At 60.0% G+C, this 17,902-nt stretch overlaps 1 protein-coding gene across 1 annotated transcript; it reads left to right on the plus strand.

The window, feature by feature from the left end:
• The first annotated feature begins 750 nt into the window (after positions 1-750).
• OGFOD3 (2-oxoglutarate and iron dependent oxygenase domain containing 3) lies at positions 751-17,760 on the plus strand. The gene is made up of 9 exons (XM_047708183.1): positions 751-974; positions 2,732-2,949; positions 5,630-5,705; positions 7,059-7,101; positions 9,261-9,325; positions 9,793-9,849; positions 12,921-13,074; positions 16,318-16,441; positions 17,512-17,760. Exons 1-9 carry the CDS (start codon positions 901-903, stop codon positions 17,646-17,648), a joined length of 948 nt encoding a protein of 315 aa, XP_047564139.1. The 5' UTR covers positions 751-900; the 3' UTR covers positions 17,649-17,760.
• The last annotated feature ends 142 nt before the right edge of the window (positions 17,761-17,902 follow it).

Consider the following 17,902-nt stretch of genomic DNA (forward strand, 5'->3'; position numbering starts at 1 on the left):
CCGCACGCGTCCCCCGGGGCTGCGGGGACGGGCTCCGGCGGGCATGCGCGCGGCGTGGGCAGCCCTCCGCGGCGAGAGGAGCCCAGCCCCACCCCGGTTCCCCCCCCTTCCCCCCCCCGCTCCCCGCCCCCTGCCTCCCGCCGCAGACGCGCCGGCTCCACCGCGCCGGCCCCGCAAACCCTGAGAGAAGAGCCGCGGGGGCGCGGGGGCCTCGCTCGGACTCGCTCCCGCACCGTCTACACGGCGAGCGGGCTCCGAGCCCCGGAGGGCAGGTCGCCGCGGCCGAACCGGGGTCCGAACCGGAACGCTGACCGCTGCGGCGCGACCGCGTCTCCCGGGACCCTCGCAGGGACGCGGCCCCGTCCGGCGCCCTCCGCGCGTCACTCACCTCCTCCCGCGCCGGCCGGACAGAGCTGCCCCGGCCCCCGGGAGCGCGGCCGAGCGCGGGGAGCGAACGGAGACCCCGCGGTCAGCGCCGGGAGAGGCCTCAGGGCGCGGGAGCGCGGGGCGAGCCCCGTCCCGACAGGCGCCGCGAGAGCGCGCGAGCCGTGAACGCCGCGGGAGGGCAGCGCGGGGCCGACGGCACAGCCCCGGCCGGGCCCTGCGGGGAGACCCCGGGGGCCGCGGAGAGCGCGCACACGACGGCGACCGCAGGTCCCCAGGCCCGGCGGCTTTCCGGGGCAGCGGGCGGCGCGGGGCTCCGCAGGGGGGCGTGCTCCGCCCCGCCCTGCTCGGCGCTCGGCCTGCGACTGCTCGGGTCTGGCCGCCAGGCCCGGGGTCGACGGTCGAGCGCGTCGCTCTGCGTCCCCGGCCGCGCCGGCCTCGCGCACCCTCTCGCGGCGCTCGTCCCGGGCTCGGGCGGCTCCCGCGTTCGGCCCGACTCCGCAGCGGCCCGGCCCGATGGCGCCTCAGCGGAGAGGCGCGCCCAAGGCGCCCGAGGGCAGCGGGGCTGCCGAGCGCCGGCGCGCCAGCAGGTACCGAGCAGCGCAGGGACTGGCGGGCTGCGGCGGCGGGTGGGGCTTGGCCAGGCGAGGGGTGTGTCCTTTACCGGGGCGTGGCCTTAGCGGGGGCGTGGCCTGCAGCGTCCTGGTGCGGCGCAGAGGGGAGGCTAGGGGTTCGGACTTCCCACCCGCGCGCAGGTCGGGGTCCCTGCCCCGAGGCCTCCACGGCCGCGCACGGGTTCCGAGGCCCCGTCGTCCCGTCCCTGTGCACTGTCCTCAGGGCCGGCGCGTGGACGGCCCGGTGGGTGCACGAGGGTCATCACGGACCTTCCGGGGGCATGTCCGGAAAGCCGTCAGGGCCAGGACGAACGCGGAGCCCCAGAGCTTGCCCAGCGTCCATGGACCTTGCTCTGAGACTCGCCCCTTCTGTTTGGGAGCCCCGCTCCTCCGAGCAGGGGTGCTCGCCTTGAGCAGACCCCGCGGGGGTGGTGCTCCACATCCCGCCAAGATGCAGTTTCTTCGTCGTTTGCGACTCTGTGCGTCCCGCCCTGTCGCTTTCAGACTGGGCAGCCGCGCCCTGGGGAGAAGGTGTGGCCCGCAGCTCCGCCCTGCAGGTCAGGGTTCCAGTCATTTGCTGCTGAGACGGGCTGGCCTTCTCCCTGCCCTGTCTGGGATATGGAGGGAAGAGAAATGGTGGGCCCACTGGTGTTGGGTGTCCGGTGTCCACCCTGCTCTGATTAGAGAAGGCTGGGTGGCCTTGAGGCCAGACAGCATCTCTAGGGGTGGGGGATGTTTTTGAGCTAGGCAGGCCCCCTATTCCCCCTCAGGTATCTGTGGTCCCTGTTTAAAATCATGAGGTATCCACTCAACGCAGTGTGACCATGGTGTGCCCTCCTTGGGATTTATTTGTTGGAATTCGTTTTATTCATATAGCACTGCAAAGCGTTAAGGGACATATAAAAATGGAAGTCAGACTCCTTGCTTTTTAGGGATTAATTACATACTTAAAGAAGGAGGGCACAGCTCCTTAAAAGGGTGCCTTGATCGTTTTTCTTATTTTTTGTAAGTTCTTTGAGCCCTACAGTCACCAAGTCTTTCCTAGAGTACTCAGTTTCCCAGTTACCCACATGCACACGCAAAGACCCACGTGTGCACAGACGTATGCATGCAACTTTAGCGTGGCAGTGAGGAGTGTAGGTTGTGCAAAAAGTGTCTTAATTACAAATGGTTTTCATTGTGGTTGTATTCTCTTCTTGACTGGCTCATGTTTTTAGTGCAGTGGCCTTGACTCACACTTAGTGTGTGGCCTGGATGTGGCGTGTGGCCTGGGTGTGGCATGGGCATGGGCGTGTGGCCCCTGGGCAGGGTGTGGGGCACAGGCCTGGGGCCCTGGGCGAAAGCTTGTGGCCTGGGCATGGGCCTTGGCCCTGGGTGGGGGTGTGGGGCCTGGGCATGGGCCCTGGGCATGGGTGTGGGCCCTGGCACATGGTTCCTGGCAATCAGTTTCAGTTATAGGCAGTGTGATTAGCAACACAGATTGGGTTTCTCTGTGGCCCTGGCCGGCAGCCCATCTTGTCGCCAGCACGGGGCAGATGGGGCAGGGGAGGAGGGGCACCTGCCCTGGCACGTCCTCTCAGGCTGGTGAGTGCCCCTGGATTGGTTGTGAGTAGCTCCAACCCCCATTGCTGCAGAACAGTAACCAAGCGTGGGTACGGTTCCCGGTCATCACCGTCCGTCTTTTCAGCACACACGGGTGCCTTTGGGTGACGGCAGTTGTGTTTTGTCCTCAGCACAAAGAGTGTCCAGGCCCCACGGGAGGTGCAGACAAAGTGGTTGAGAACCGCTGTCCTGGGGGCCTCTGCCGTGCTGGCCGGGCTGCTGCTCTGGAGCAGGCTGGGGGGCGACGATGGCATCATAGAGGTCCTGGCTCACCGCAGCGAGATCCTACCCGGCAGATTCATTGAGGTGCCCTGCTCGGAGGACTATGACAGTCACCGGCGGTTTGAAGGTAGGCGATGCTGCTGCGGCCTGGAAGGGGCAGCCTGTCCACAGGGGTGCGCTGCGTTGGCGATGCAATGGTCTTTTGGGGCCATGAATTGGTGGGAATCAGATTGGAAGCGGTGTGGGGGCGAGGGGCAGGGTACGGGCAGACTTTCCCTCCTTCGGGTGGGTTAACCTACACCTGGACTGGGAAAGGCAGGGAGGGCCCGCTGCACAAGGACAGCATTTTACCGAGGTGTCCTGCACTCTGGTGGAGAGACGGGACAGAACCAGAAAGGTGAAGAGGATGAGAACGTTGAAGCCAGAAAAGGCATTGGCTGTACAGTGTCCTAGAGTGTTGTCCCTGCAGAAAATGCCCCAACAAGAAATGTGACCGCTGGGGGCACCTGGGGAGGCTCAGTTGGTTGAGCCTCTGCCTCCGGCTCAGGTCATGATCTCTGGGTCCTGGGATCGAGTCCTGCCTTGGGGTTTCCCAGCTCAGCAGGGGGTGTGCTTCTCTCTCTGCCCCCCACGCCCGCTCATATTCTCACTTGCTCTCAAATAAGTAAATAAATAAAATAAAAAAAGAAATAATAAGGGGCGCCTATCTGGCTCAGTGGGTTAAAGCCTCTGCCTTTGGCTCAGGTCATGATCCCAGGGTCCTGGGATCGAACCCTGCATCAGGCTCTCTGCTCGGCGGGGACCCTGCTTCTTCCTCTGTCTCTGCCTGCCTCTCTGCCTACTTGTGATCTCTTTCTGTCAAATAAATAAATAAAATCTTTAAAAAAAAAAATCACCTGATTTATGGGGCGCCTGAGCGGCTCAGTGGGTTAAGCCTCTGCCTTCGGCTCAGGTCATGGTCCCAGGGTCCTGGGATCGAGCCCCGCATCAGGCTCTCTGCTCGGCGGGGAGCCTGCTTCCTCCTCTCTCTCTGCCTGCCTCTCTGCCTACTTGTGATCTCTGTCTGTCAGATAAATAAATCTTTAAAAAACTATCGATTTCTAATCTAATTGTGCTGTAGCTAGATAGCGTGATTTGTATGTTATAGGTCCTTGGATTTTGGCTCGGACTTTCCCTTTTTTAAAGACTGATGTATTTGAGAGAGAGAGAGAGCATGTGCATGCTGGTGGGGGAGGAGGCAGGGAGAGAGAGTTTCAAGCTGACCTCAAGCTGAGTGTGGGGCCAGTTGTGGCTCAATGTCTCAACCCTGTGATCATGACGTGAGCTGAAATCAAGAGTCAGACACTCAAACCGACCAAGTCGCCCAGGCGCCCTCCGACTTTGTCTTTGACCCAGTGTGTTTTTGTTAATGTCCTGCGTGGACCGGGGAACCGTTTCCTAACGGGCGCCTACGGGGATCTCTGGGATCCTCCTGGTCTGCACCGTCACAGATTTGTCTCTTTGTCCATCATGTCCTGAGGGCGGCGTGCGGAATCTCTGCGTGACCGCGGGTCTGGCAGCGGCTCGGGACTGGTCTTGGTGCTGGCCGTTTCATATCTGAAATGGTACCGTCCGCTGCTGTTTGTCCGGTCTCCGTCTTCCTGCTCTGTTACCTGCAGACATGACCATCTTTCCCTGTCATGATTCTTTTGTGTGAAAGTGCGGTCGTCACACACAGAGCACGCTCCCAGCTTTCTTTTGATTATCGTTGTATCTGCTTTTATTTTGTATTGTTCGTGTCATCATGTTCAGGGGGTAACCCTTACAAAAAGCATACACGTGGCTTTTGTTTGTGATGAAAACACTGGTGGGATCAGTAGGACCGTGTTTGGTCTCCTGAAACTGGGACACCCTCCCGACAGCCCCCAAGCAGAAGTTTATTTTTCCCACACACCAGGGTGCAGAGAGAGGCCTCCCGGCCGGCCGCTCTGTGAGCCCCTCAGCACTGACACTCTGCACATGGCGCACATGGTCCCGGTCCACGTGCAGGTCCAGGCTGGCATGCAGGCTGCAGGCGGGGAAGAAGGGTGGAAAGCGGAAGGTCAGCCGGCCCCACCTGCCCTGACAGGGCCCTCGGCTCCGTCTCACTGGCCGGGACCCCTACGAGGGAGCGGCTGCCCTGTGCGCTGGAACACCAGGGGTTTGTCAGCCTGTCTGTGTTGGACGCTTTGCCTCATCCTGGCCCTGGCCTCGGTGCCGTCCGAGCTTGTCCACCCCCGGCCCTAAGCAACTGCACGTGCCAGCTGTGGAGAGACAGAGGGCGTGTGGGGCGGGACACACAGTGGGCACCTTTGGTGACGGTGTTTGCCAGGCCCTGGGACAGGACAGTGACCAGAAGTATAAGCACAGCTTCAGTCCTGAAGGGCTTTCTCACGGGGGCTTCGGAAGGCTGGACCCGTGGTCACAGGCTGTCACGGACACCGCCTCCGGCTCAGGGATCTCTTCCCCAGGGTAAGCAGGCTGCTTCCCGCGGGTCCCCCGGTGTGGGCCGCCTGGAGTGTGCCGTGTCCCGCCAGGCGTCAGTGTGTCCAGCAGAGGGTGCACTTACTCCGAAAAGGTCATTGTTGCAGCTCTGAAATTCACACCTCTGTGGGGGTGTCCTGCATTTTATTTGCCGAATCTGGCCCCGAATCCTGTGGAAGGCGCAGACCTGCCCCGCAGAAGTGCCCTGCGGACGGCCGCCTACAGGCAAGTCCTCGATAAACGCACGTGGGGTTGTTGGGATTCAGCATGGGGTCAGCATCTCGTTCCCGCTCCACTCTCTGCAGGCTGCTCCCCGAGGAAGTGTGGCCGGGGCGTCACTGACACCGTCATCAGCAGGGACGAAGCCCAGCGGATCCGCAGGTGCCCAAGGCTCTTCTGTCTGAACAAGTGGGAAAGTAGGGCTGCGGGACGGGAAGCAGACAGTCACTACGGGGAAAAAAAAAGACGATTTAAAGAAATTCAATCAGGATTCCGTAAGAATTTCCTTGTGCGCTTCCAAGGGCAAAAGTGGGTTTTTCCACTTTGCAGAAGCAAAGGCTGTTGCCCTCAGTGAGGCTGTTGCTGATGGAGCTTGCCGAGGCCTCAGCCCTCTTTGGGGGAAGTGGTTCCGACCTGTGCAGGAGGCCTAGGGACATGCTGCCTTCTTGGCTGTTCGGGGAGCCCCAGTGGGCGCCCGCGTGACGCTCCCCGCTGTGGCAGGGGAACACGAGAGAGCAGTTCAGTGTCTGTCCTGAAACCGGCCAGGGATTAGCCCCGGGGGGACCCGCTGTGACTCTGACTGGGCAGGAAGTCTTACTCAGATGCTGTCGACTCTGGATTTTTCTTTGTTGGGTTTTTGGGTTTGTTTTGTTTTGTTTTTTATTTGACAGAGAGAGAGAAAGATCACAAGTAGGCAGAGCTGGCAGGCAGAGGGAGAAGGAGAAGTAGGCTCTCCGCCAAGCAGGGAGCCCGATGTGGAGCTTGATCCCAAGACCCTGGGATTATGACCTGAGCCGAAGGCAGAGGCTTAACCCACTGAGCCTTCCAGGAGCCCCTACTGGGGTTTTAAAGACGAGATCTTCAAGCTTTGATTTTGCAGCAAATTGTTCAGACACGAGGTGTTTAGATGTGTGTGGGATGTGGAGCGGCGCGGGCCCTTGAGCCGCCTGTGTGCCCAGCCATCTGTCCCAGCAGGGAGGTGTTCTCCTATTTCTAGAAAGCACCGTAGGGGCTCCCTGGGCAGGAGTCACTGGAATCCGAGTTGATCGCTCCCCAGCTCCGTTCCCCAGTTGCTGTGACTTGTCAGGAAGCTCTTGAGTCTTCGGTGAGGCGGGAGGTCCTGTTAGGTGCAGCGCAGGCCTCCGAGGTTCCTCTGCCCCCGGGGCTGCTGATCACAAAGGCGCCCGCCCCCCCCCAAGCCGTGATGACCAGGTCAGGGGTCCAGTGGGAGTTGCTTGGTCCGCTTGGGTGGGCACCAGCTCTCAGTACTAAAAATGGAAATTAAGCCTAGTTGTTTCTAAACTGTTGTATTTAATTAACAAGATAGTGAGAAAATATTGTCATTTACTCACTTAACTTTGAGAATCAAGTTTTTTGGTCTAAATATGTGTTTATATCACAAATATTAAATAATCTATTAACATTGTAAGAATTGTGTTAGCTGTTACTTCCCTAGCTATATCACAGACGATCCCGTTACCCAAATCCTGACTTACAACGACCTTTCCCCCGCAGCATAGCCGAGAAGGGGCTGTCCCTGGGAGGATCTGATGGAGGGGTGAGTTCCTGCTTCAGTTTTCTTTCTACCCCTTTAACTTGCTCTCCGCCCAAGGGCAAGGAGCCACTGTGCGGGGGGGCCCTTGGGTGTCCCTCCTCTCCCCATGTCACCAGCATGGAAAGGCCATAGTCAGTGGGCACAAGACTGTCCCCTCTCTTCGCAGTGAGTCACAGCAGCCTGCCCAGATCTCATTCATATTTCAGACAATCTGCGGAGGGCCGGCAGGACTGGGTGCGCACAGTGAGCTGACAGAGGGTTTAGGAGCCCAGTGAGGAGGGTGGTCAGGCCTGGACTGGGGAGAGGCAAAAGTGGGCAGGGCTCCTAGGACACGGTGACAGACATGCTCCCCAGCCTCCAGGCAGGAGGCCCCACAGACACGGCATGGGCACTAGAGTGTAGGGGGCCAGGGGCCTGGGGTGGTTTCCAGGGGGTCACGTGGACAATGCGCCCACCCAGAACCTGGGGATAGGACCTTATTTGGAAAAGGGATCTTTGCAGACACCGCTAAGTTAAGGGTCTGAAGATGAGGTCATTCTGGATTGGGGGGGGGCCCTGAGTCCAATGGCAAACGCGTCCTTGTATGAGAGTCAGAGGAGATTGGAGGTGAGGAGAAGCCGCAGGAAGACGGAGGGAGAGGGATGTGGCCATAAGCCGGGGGCACTGGAGCCACCAGAAGCTGGAGGAGGCAGGAGGCATTCTCCCCTGGACCTTCAGAGGGAGCCTGGCCCTGGCCACAGCTTGATTTTAGGGTCTCTGGTTTCAGTAGCTGTGAGAAGATAAATTCCGATGAGTTTAAGTCCCCAGTTTGTGGTGATCAGTGCCAGCAGCCCTGTGTCTCATCCGGGCAGTCTCTGGGAGTCGTGTTCCTACAAACACCGCACGGTAGCTTGCATTCCCATGTGGGGTTCTGAACACCCAGTGTGTGAGGCTGCGGGAGAGAGTCTTCTCTGCACTGTTCTCTGATGGCAAAATTATTGCCATATGTGGACTCAGATGTCTATGTGTTTCAAGACATGTAACCTTCCTGGGAAGATTAGTTTACGGACTTTGCTAGAATTTCTATGTATTTCTGTGATTATCTGCATGACTTTATTTTATTCTGCAAATGTTTCCCTGGAGTTCCAAAAATTAAGCTCCCTTTATTTCAGTTTGGTTTGATTCAGGAGTAGCATTTATTAAAAACCCATTTGTGCATGGACTCATCTCTTACTCTTTGCTGGGCTTTCCCTCAGGAAGTCATCTTGCAGCAAAGGAACCTGATTTGATGCCTTTAAGTTCAGTTGACATTTATTAAGCTCAAATTATGTTCAAACCCTGGGGCTGGTCACTGCATCAATGAGGAGAAATATAGTTAGCTTCCAGATAGTGTGAAAATGGTCCATGCTGGTGACCACTTTTCCTGGACGTGGGGAAGGACCCATAGAGGTGGGGTGGGCAGGGGTACAGAACACTTTGATGGTCCTGTGAAAGTTAGGACCCAGCAGTTCGCTTCTGGGGATTACCCAAGAGCATGAAAGCGTCTGTCTGCACAGACTTGTCTGCCGGTGTTCAGAGCAGCTTTACTGGAAACAACCCACATGGTTGGATTACCCCAAACCATGGAGTATCCTCAGCAGGAAGACGGGGTAGATGTCTGTGAACACAGCAGCTCTAGTGAACCAGAGTGACTATGCTGAGGAGAGGGAGCCAGACTCAAAAAGAGCACATCCCACATGACTACATTCATGTGTAACTTTTTAGAAAGTGGACATCCGCCTGTGACAGCAGAGAGCACATTGGTGGTTAACTGGGTGGGGAGGGGTGGGGAGAGGGAGGCAGGAGGCAGGGTGGCAGAGGGGTACAAGGACATTCTGGGATGTGTTTGTTATCCTGATGGTGATGGTGGTTCACGGATATGTGACATCAAAGCTCATCAGACTGTATAGCTCATCCGGCCATGACACCTCAACAGGGCTGGGGGTATGATTCAGCTGCAGTTCACAGGTCTGTGCACCGTTTTCAGAAGATCAGACTGTGCGGGAGGGAATGAGATCTGTCCTGTGTATACCTGGGGTCCACCTTTCTTGAAACCTGGCATTCCCTGCCTTACCCCGGGTGAGGATAGGATGGATCTCACAGGACAGGGACCCTGCTACCCTGTCTGTGCACATCTTTTCCAGGCGTCCATCTTGGACTTGCACTCAGGAGCCCTGTCTGTCGGGAAGCACTTTGTGAACCTGTACAGGTGAGAGCCCAGACAGGCTGCAGCCCTCACTGTGCCTCTGCATTTCTTGGCCAGAGCTGGGGGGCAGGGCCCTTCTCAGGGGGCAGGATCCTGGTTCACCAGCTGCAGGGAACAGTCTCCGGCTCCATGGGGGCTCCTCAGAGGCCTTCTTGAGAAAGCAGGACCTACCAGAGGCCGAGGGACAGCTAGAGGAAGAGGGGGGAGGACGTAGAGGCAGGCCAGGCTCTGGGGTGGGGGGAAAGAGTTGGAAAGAGTTGATAGGACCCTGATCCTCCCTGAGGCCAGAGAAGCAGAGACTCCCCAACCTCGACGTAGTGACGTAGCCCCCTTTGATCACGGGGTTACCCCTGTAGGGACAGAGCTCTGCCGCAGGAGGAAACAAGGAAGCTAAAGAAGATTCAATGGTGTAAGAAAGTGTCGACACGTCCAGTGAAACGTTACATGTGTTAACAGCCTATTTTTCACAGATACTTTGGAGATAAAATACAAACCGTCTTCTCAGAAGAGGACTTCCAGTTGTACCGGTGAGGAGGAAAGCAGGGAGGAAGTCGGAGGGGGAGGCAGGTGGTTGGGCTGAAGGTTGGGGCCACCAGAGCCCCGCCCATGCAGGGGCGGAACCCAGGCGCACCACGCCCACAACGGCCACGCCCACCACCTGTCTGGGCCACGCCCATGCGATCACCACCTGCACCAGGCCCTGTTCAGGGGCCCCGGCCACGCCCCAGGCCGGCCACCCTCTCCAACCATGCCCACCCGCCCATGCCACGCCCCTGGCCACACCCACTTGTCCACACCCACCCTGATCCTGGCTCTCCCCGCCCTCAACTGTGTCCATCCAACCACAGCACCCAGTCATGCCCACTGACCACGCCCGCCCCGTGTCCACCCTTGCCCGAGCCAGGTGCTGCACGTACCCAGGGATGTGACATGCCCCTGGCTTGTCTGGGCACTTTGTGAGCAGAGGGTCCCATGAAATGCACCGTTCGCTTTATCAGAGTTCTGGCTGGTGGGTGCTGGGGCGGTACCTGTCTCCCACCCCCCATCCCCACCCCCGCGGCTGGGGGCGGGGCAGGGAACTCATGGACTTGTCTGGTTTGGGCTGTTCTCCGGGCTCCACGGTTTTTCTCCTTCCTTGACACCCTGTGCCGTCAGGGCGGACAGGCAGAATGTACTAGAACAGCTGTGGGGTTACAGGCTGCGCCAGCGTCCAGGGCACTTTGTGCTCGTAGCCAGTGCACAGGGCCTCCCCTGCCTTGTCGCTGTGGGTCCAGCCAGGCCATGGAGCCCACACGACCCTGTGGAAGGAGCAGGCCAGTGGGGGCCTCGTGAGCCCCCTGTCTGCCCAGGGCTGCTCTCTGCCCCTCCCAGTAGCTCACATGGAGGGAGGCAGAGCCAGCCCCAGGTGGGTCCAGCAGCTCTTGGAACAGCCCCACGAGCGGCCCAGGGCGCTAAGGGGCCGTGCCCACTCACAAGTCACAGCACAAGAGCCAGCACCAGGCTCCCTCCCCATGCCGGGTGCCAGGCACGGCCCTCCTACCCTGACAGCTCCCCCATGAGGGAGTGGTTTTCTTTAACTAAAACTTGTAATTTTTAGGTAATTAAGACTCATAGACTATTTCGGGAAATAACATCGTGCGATCCCATGTACCTTCCCCCAGTTCCCCTGATGGCACGAGTTGGTGTTAGCAGAACCGGGCATTGCCCCTGGGAGCTGGCCCCGGTGCTGCCCCCACCATCTTGCGCAGAATCCCAAGTTCTACCTTATTTGTGTGAGCGTGTGCAATTCTGTCCTCTGGGTAGGTCGTGTAAGGGCTGCCAGTCATGGTACCGAGCATCTCATCACCACACGGACCCCACGTTGCCCTTCTGTCCCCTCAGCCTCAGCACCCGTCCCTGACCAGCAGTCAGCAGGGCCCGTTGCTACCATAGCCTCGCAGTCTGGAAACAGCAGCTGCTTCCCCTTGGCGACGTTCCCAGGGTGACCGCCGGAGCGTGAGCCGGGCTCCTGGTCCAGAGAGAAGCAAAGGGTCAGATGAACTTGACACACAAATAGTAGCGTCAGTGAGCAGTGCCCTTGACCCCTGCTGCACGATAGTGACCTCCCCGGGTGGGCCCTGAGGTCTGGGCCTGGGGCGAGGTGCGATTTTGCAGCACAAAGGGCTGGGTGACCAGCGGGTCGGGAGCCTGGCCTGTGATCACCCAGTGACTCGTTTGCTTTATTTATCGTGTTCACCGCTAAGTGAAAACCGTGAGTATTTTAATGTTCGTAAGTTCAAGCGTCTATGAAGCGTAAGAACACTCACTGCAAATGAAAAGAAAACAGCGGATTTGTGTCTCATTCGAGTGCAAGCCTGCAGAGAGGAAGCGGCGTCGATCCAACCGCGGCCAGGAGCGGCTGGTGGTCGCACGGGCGGCCTAGGAAAGTCGCACGTATGGGACAGAGTTTGTATTTCTGGAGTGAAAACCTAGTCAGAGGCGTGAGTGCCGTTGCCGGGCACGTGGGTGCTGGAGGAGGCAGCTTCGAGGAGACCACCCCGGAGGCCCTGGACACAGGCTTCATCAGGACGTCCGTTGGGTTCCGTCAGTCCCTGACTCGCTCTCTCTGATGTGCTGAAGATAGAACCGTCGGACTGCTTCCCGTCTCTTCTGAGCTGTTGTCTGTCCGCCGACCTCAGAGAGTGTGTGCAGCAGACATGCAGAACCGAGAACCGTGAGAACCAGAGGACCATCCGGGGCGGGCCCCCAGGCACCGTCACCGCAGCGGGTGCCGTCACTGCAGTGGGCACCGAGGAATGGGAGGCCGGCACGCCCACGCAGAGCATGGGTTCCAGAAGGAGCACCGTCATGCCGTGAGCAGGCTAGCCGCGGAGTGTGTGGCCGGATGACTGTGGAGGAAGGCCACGAGCCTCCGAGGTCTTTCAGGTGGTTGAACTGGGACATTTGGCTAAACGGCTTCGCGCCCTGACGGTGAACAAAGATGAAGAAAACAAAGCGCACTGAATCGATGCTTCCTCGCGAGCGGGCTGATAAGAGCTGAGGGCACGGGCCTCCCGCCTCGCTGGAGGGTGAAGCACCGAATGTAGTTGTTGGCCCAGCAGAAGTTCCGTGAGCATCGCTGGTGTTAGAGTGACTGCTCCACTTGCTGAAATGAGGTTAAGGGGGTCCCAGGAAAAGTCTACTGCGCCCCCGGTTGGCGCCCTGTGGGATGGGAGCACCCTTTAGCTAGTGCTGCCCACGTGGAGACATCGGCCAGTGGTTTGGAAATGTTGAAACGAGAACCCATCCTGTTGTGCTGGGGCTGCGTCACGCGTGGTCCTAACCCTGGTTCACCGTCCCTCCCGTACGTGTGCACATGCGGCCCTGGGCCCGGGTCACTGTCCCTCCCGTACGTGCACACGCGCGGCCCTGGGCTGGGGTCACCGTCCCTCCACAGCTGCATGCAGGTACGTGGGTGGGCACCATATGTGTTGGCATGTGTGGTTGTGTACACATGTCTCACAGGCGTGTGTTGCCGTGCGTGGGGCGTTGAGTGTGCTGGGTGTGTCCAGGTAGGTGCGTGTGTGTGCGTGTGCAGTGATGTGTGTCCTCCCGACAGGCATGTGCGGTGGAAGGTCCAGCGTACGATCGCCCAGGCTTTCGGCATCAGCACATCCTCGCTGCACCTGACAAAGCCCACGTTCTTCTCGCGCATCAACAGCACCCAGGCCCGGACGGCTCACGACGAGTACTGGCATGAGCATGTGGACAAGGTGAGCACCCACTCTCCGGCCAGGCGCTCGGCCTGGCTTTCCAGGCATCTGCCCCGTGGTGTTTCTGTGATTGGGGTTTTAGACATCTTCCTCTCCGACCTTCGGGTTGGACCCTAAACCCCTGGACAGTGAAATGTGTGCTAGGAAGTGGCAGGCCCCGTGGCACCCGGTCTTCCGTGGCTGTCCCCCCTGGAACCGCAAACTCCACCACGGGCCCCCCAGGCAGTCTCTGCCGCCTCCACGGCTGCAGGGGGCCTCCCCTTGGGCCTGCCCTCCGCCCACGCCCCGCCTCTTTGCAGGAACATCTTGCAACCACTCAGAACCCCCGGCCCTCCTGTCCTCGATCTCCTGTTGTTCTTAGACACAGTCCTAGCCAATCCGTGATCTTGACCCGCTGAACTGGAGCCCATCCCACGTCCCCCCGTGTTCTCAGCCTGGTGCTGGGGACACCTGAGGGCTGCAGGGGGCGGCCTGGCGGTGGGTGTGCTCAGGTGACCCAGGACTGTCCCTTGTGTTCCTTGAAGCTAGAATGGAAGAAGCAAGTGAGAAACACCCAGGGAGCTTGGGGTGGGCGGTGAGGGCAGGTTGGAACCACGCTCGCCAGTGGGGCTCTGGTTCTGACACCCAGCCGGGCGCTCAGCCTTCGTTGGACCTCAACTGAGCCAAAGGAGGCAGCACCACGCGTGGCCGTGAGCACAGGGGCGTGGTTACTGAACCTGAGGACCTCGGTATGTCACTTGTCAGCCAGCTTCAGTGGATGCGGCGTCTGTGGCCAGGGATTGCCGCAGGCCAGCACTGCTCTGGGGCCTGTGGCCGGTTCAGGCCAGGACTGGGGTTTCTGGCCCCACGGCAGGAGGCCCGGCGGCCCTGTGGTCTTCTCCAGGGTGTGCAGATGCCAGTCCAGTCCAGCTGTGGTCCAGCCCCGTGCCCCTTGCAGCTTTAGCGGCTGTTGGCCTGTCGGTAACCCTCACCCCAGGGCCACTGCGTGAGGGGACAGCTGAGGCCTCAGCTGTGCGGTAACCACTGCCTGCAGAGCTGAAAACGGTTGTTAGGGTGCTGATGGCAAAGACAATGTGTGTGGAGGACAGACAGGAACATCCAGTGCATGGAGAAGGGAGCCCCCAGCAGGGGCCGGAGCCCAGGAGGACTTCCCGCTCAAAGGGAGGTCAGCCCTCCACCGCCAGGAAGGGTCAGTTCAGGAGAAACAACGGCACACGGCCCGACCGCGTTCTCGAACTTCAAAGATAATACACTTCAGGCGGGAGGAGACGCCGCCAGGAGCACATCGGCAGCCTCAGGCTCTCCACAGCGACGCTCGGACCCAGGAGGCCACGGAGGGTCCACAGGAACCGGGTAGCATGAGCAGCCCCAGGCCGCTCGCGTGTGGGTGTGGCCAAAAGCTGTCCTCGGACACAAGAGAACTCCAGAACGGGGCGTCCGCTGGTCATCGCCAGGCTCTGGTTTCCAGCTCGGAAAGGAGACGCCCGCACCCACCCCTCCCACGGCCTCCTCACAAGGTCCCTGGTTTTCACACACGTTCTGAAGGTTCCTTTGCTATAGCTGGGGGTGGACGGGTGGGAGAGGGTCCGCTTGGTGGACTCCCTCCCACCGCACCGGAGCCTCTCACATTTTACACGGCTCATGTGTGGTTTCGATGGACGTGAGGTTCACGGCTGAAGCTGCTCAGGAAGCATGGCCCTGGGAGAGGCGCAGGCTTCTGCCTCCCCGAGGTTTGTTTGGTGAAGGGATTTGGGACGAGGGGAATCCGAGACAGGGTCTCAGTGGGGGATGCGGAGCTGAGCCCAGGTGTGTAGGAATCCAGCCTCCCGTGGCCTGGTGCCGAGTTTATGAGAAGGTGACGTTGCTCTCGGTACTGTGGCACCGTGGTTGGCCCACCTCCCGTCAGGAGGTGAGTGTCGTCACGGTGACGGGGTAGAGATGGTGGCGGGGGAAGGCTTTTTGAGCCTTGATCAGGACTGTTGTGTGAGATCAGCTTGGAGCTTCTGAGTCCTTCCCAGGATGCCTGCAGGTGTCTGTAGAGTGTGGGACCGTCTGTCAGCCCCACCGTTGCAGGCGGGAGTCAGGCTGTGCGCCAGGGCTGGGTTGACAGTCGGACTGAGTTCTTAAGACCCTTCTTTTCATCTCTTAGCCCAGACTTGACCATGGAGCGATTCACTAGCCTGCGAAATGTTCTTATGTGATGAAAATTACTTGTTTGCCGCACATCATTACCTTGGCACGAAAAAAAAGTGTATCTCAGTAATTCCCTTTACTGACCAGATCCCGACTGGTCTGGTCGGCCCCTGGGGACGAGGCCTTCCTTGCACAGTGCAAACAGTCAGCTCTTCCCAGCAGCTGAAAGTTCTACACCAAGCCCTGCAGATGCCGCACGGAAAGCAACGTGTCCATGTGGCACCCTTGTCTGCGCTGGCCGCGAGCAGGGCCTCACCTCCCAGACTTCAGGGCATCGGAGGAAACAAGTGATAGCCGCCGCCTGTTCACATCGTCCGTCCGGGCCGGGGGTGGGGGTCGGTTATCAGGGGGTCTGTGCTCAGACGAGCCCCCCGCCAGACCCCGTCCTTCACCATCGACTTTGCATGGCCCGGGCCGTCTTCCTGGGGCGCGTCTGCCCGCAAGGGCTCGCACACAAAAGGGCAGATGCTGTCAGTTGCCCAGGATGAGGCCCCTGGGGTCGTCAGAGTCAGAGACAGGCAGAGGGCGGGGGCGGGGGCGGAGTGAGTGATTCACAGAACGGTTTCAGTTGGGGAAGGTGCTGAACAGGTTTCCGGGGACGGACGGTGGCGAAGGCTTTGCCACCACAGTGTGCTTGGTGCTCCTGGGCTGGGCGTGAAGGGGGTTAAGATGGCACAGCGACGGCTGGTATTTCCACCGGTAAAAGTCACAGTTGCCCCCCAACCCCCAGTGTGAAGAAGGAGCAAGAGCACTTGTCGCTGCCGTGTTTGTTCCGTGTGCTGACGCGGGAGGTGGGAGCTACTGGGTCACGGTGACACGGCCGCCGTCCCAGGAACCACCGTGGCACGGGCTTGTCCGCCTGGTGTCCGCACACGCTGCCTTTGCCGGGAGCCGCGGCCCGGGCGTGTGAGCTGTGTGGGAGCCCCGGGCAGAAGCGCGCACGTGGCCCGACCGAGGCGTCTCCGTGGCCCAGAAGTCGGCGCGACCGTGTGGGCGGCTGTGCCCCACGAGCCCCAGTGGCTGACCAACTCCATCACGCCCCGCCCGCAGGTGACCTACGGCTCCTTCGACTACACCTCGCTGCTCTACCTCTCCGACTACCTGGACGACTTCGGCGGTGGCAGATTCGTGTTCGTGGAGGAGGGAGCCAACAAGACAGTGGAGCCGCGGGCAGGTAGGACCTCCCGCAGCGGCCCCGGGCTGGCAGGCAGGCAGGCCTCCGCACGCCCCCGCTGCCCTCGGTCACTGCTGCCACAGCACAGTGGTCCCCAGAGCCCCTCTCCCCGGGTGCGTCCCGCCCTGTCCCTCCGCAGAGGCTGACCCCGTCATGCTGATGGCACTGGGCTCTGGTACCCGCCTCCCCAGAGCCCCTGGGGCCCCCATCCCGGCAGGGACACCCAGAGCTGCCCCGTGAGTGTGTGCCCTCCCTCCTGGCGTGTGTGGGGAAGGACTCCCAGAGACTCCCAGGAGAGCCCGGCCACTTGGCCCGTGGACCGCACCCATGCCGTCCCCCCTGCTGCCACGAATCACCTATTCTGTGGCATCGCCTGGGGGAGCCCAGTCAGACCAGTGAGGCTGCCCACCTGGGTTGGCTCAGTGTTCTGCCGGCCATGGGACTGTCCTCCGAGCTGGTGGGTCCACACTGCTCCCTGGCGAAGCTGTGAAGGGGACAGAAGGTAGCTTGGACATCAGGGGCGTGAGAAGGAGATTAAGCAGCTCAGGGTTTGGTCTCCCCGCTCTGTGGGTGGGCGCGGGAAGGGGTGCAGCCCGGGCTCAGTCAGCGGGCAGGAGGGGCCTCCAGACACCCTGCAGCTCCAGCAACTGAATGGATTAAGGACCAGAGAAGCTTCCAGCACCATGGCTGGGTGTCACCTGTCACTGCTTTTGACAGGTACCCTGTGGCCCGATAGGAAAAAAAACATGAAGAATTACAAAAACCAAGATGATTTCTCATTTTTGGTTACTCAGTTGCTGAGCTAAATCTTGTACTGAAGAACCTTCTTCTGAATTCTGAAGTGTTTCATGTTTTGAGAATTAGGTGGGCAGTGTTGTTCAAACAACTTGACACACCCCTAGGGACGTGGCCCTGGGGGACATGGCCTTGGGGGTCGTGGCCCTTGGGGACTTGCCCCGGGAGACCTGCCCACCGCTGTTGGTGTTACGGGTCTGCATTGGCTCTTTGCCTCATGTGGTGTTAGCGTTGCTAGCCTCTGGTCACTCTGGTCACTTCTCTCTTCCGTCCAGGTCGGGTGTCCTTCTTCACCTCGGGGTCCGAGAACCTGCACCGTGTGGAGAAGGTCCAGTGGGGCACCCGTTACGCCATCACCATTGCCTTTACCTGCAACCCCGACCATGGCATTGCAGACCCTGCGTTCACATAGCCCTGGCCATGCCCCCCCCCGCCCCGGGAGCAGCCACGCTGAGCATGTGTCCCTCCCCCCACTTCAGCCCTTTCCCATTGAACAAGGTGCCTTAGGAATCACCCGGAGTCGATCCGCTGCTGTGCTGGTCATTCCTCGTCTGTAGGTAAATCTGGGAAGTGGCCCTTGGCCTCCCAGGCTCCCGTGAGTGACTCAGCGTGTTGTCCAAGTCAGGCCCAGGAACTGGCAGCGAGCTAACGCGCCCTCCCACTCAA

This window comes from Lutra lutra, chromosome 16 (genome assembly GCF_902655055.1).
Source record: "Lutra lutra chromosome 16, mLutLut1.2, whole genome shotgun sequence".
Lineage (NCBI taxonomy): Eukaryota > Metazoa > Chordata > Mammalia > Carnivora > Mustelidae > Lutra > Lutra lutra.

What these genes read in the sequence shown, in the direction of transcription:
- OGFOD3 (XM_047708183.1), top strand. Translation starts at nt 901, where the DNA reads ATGGCGCCTCAGCGGAGAGGCGCGCCCAAGGCGCCCGAGGGCAGCGGG. An exon ending in GAAGCCCAGCGGATCCGCAG is followed by an intron (nt 5,706 to 7,058) that starts GTGCCCAAGGCT and finishes TTTCCCCCGCAG; the next exon opens with CATAGCCGAGAAGGGGCTGT. An exon ending in TGGGAGGATCTGATGGAGGG is followed by an intron (nt 7,102 to 9,260) that starts GTGAGTTCCTGC and finishes CATCTTTTCCAG; the next exon opens with GCGTCCATCTTGGACTTGCA.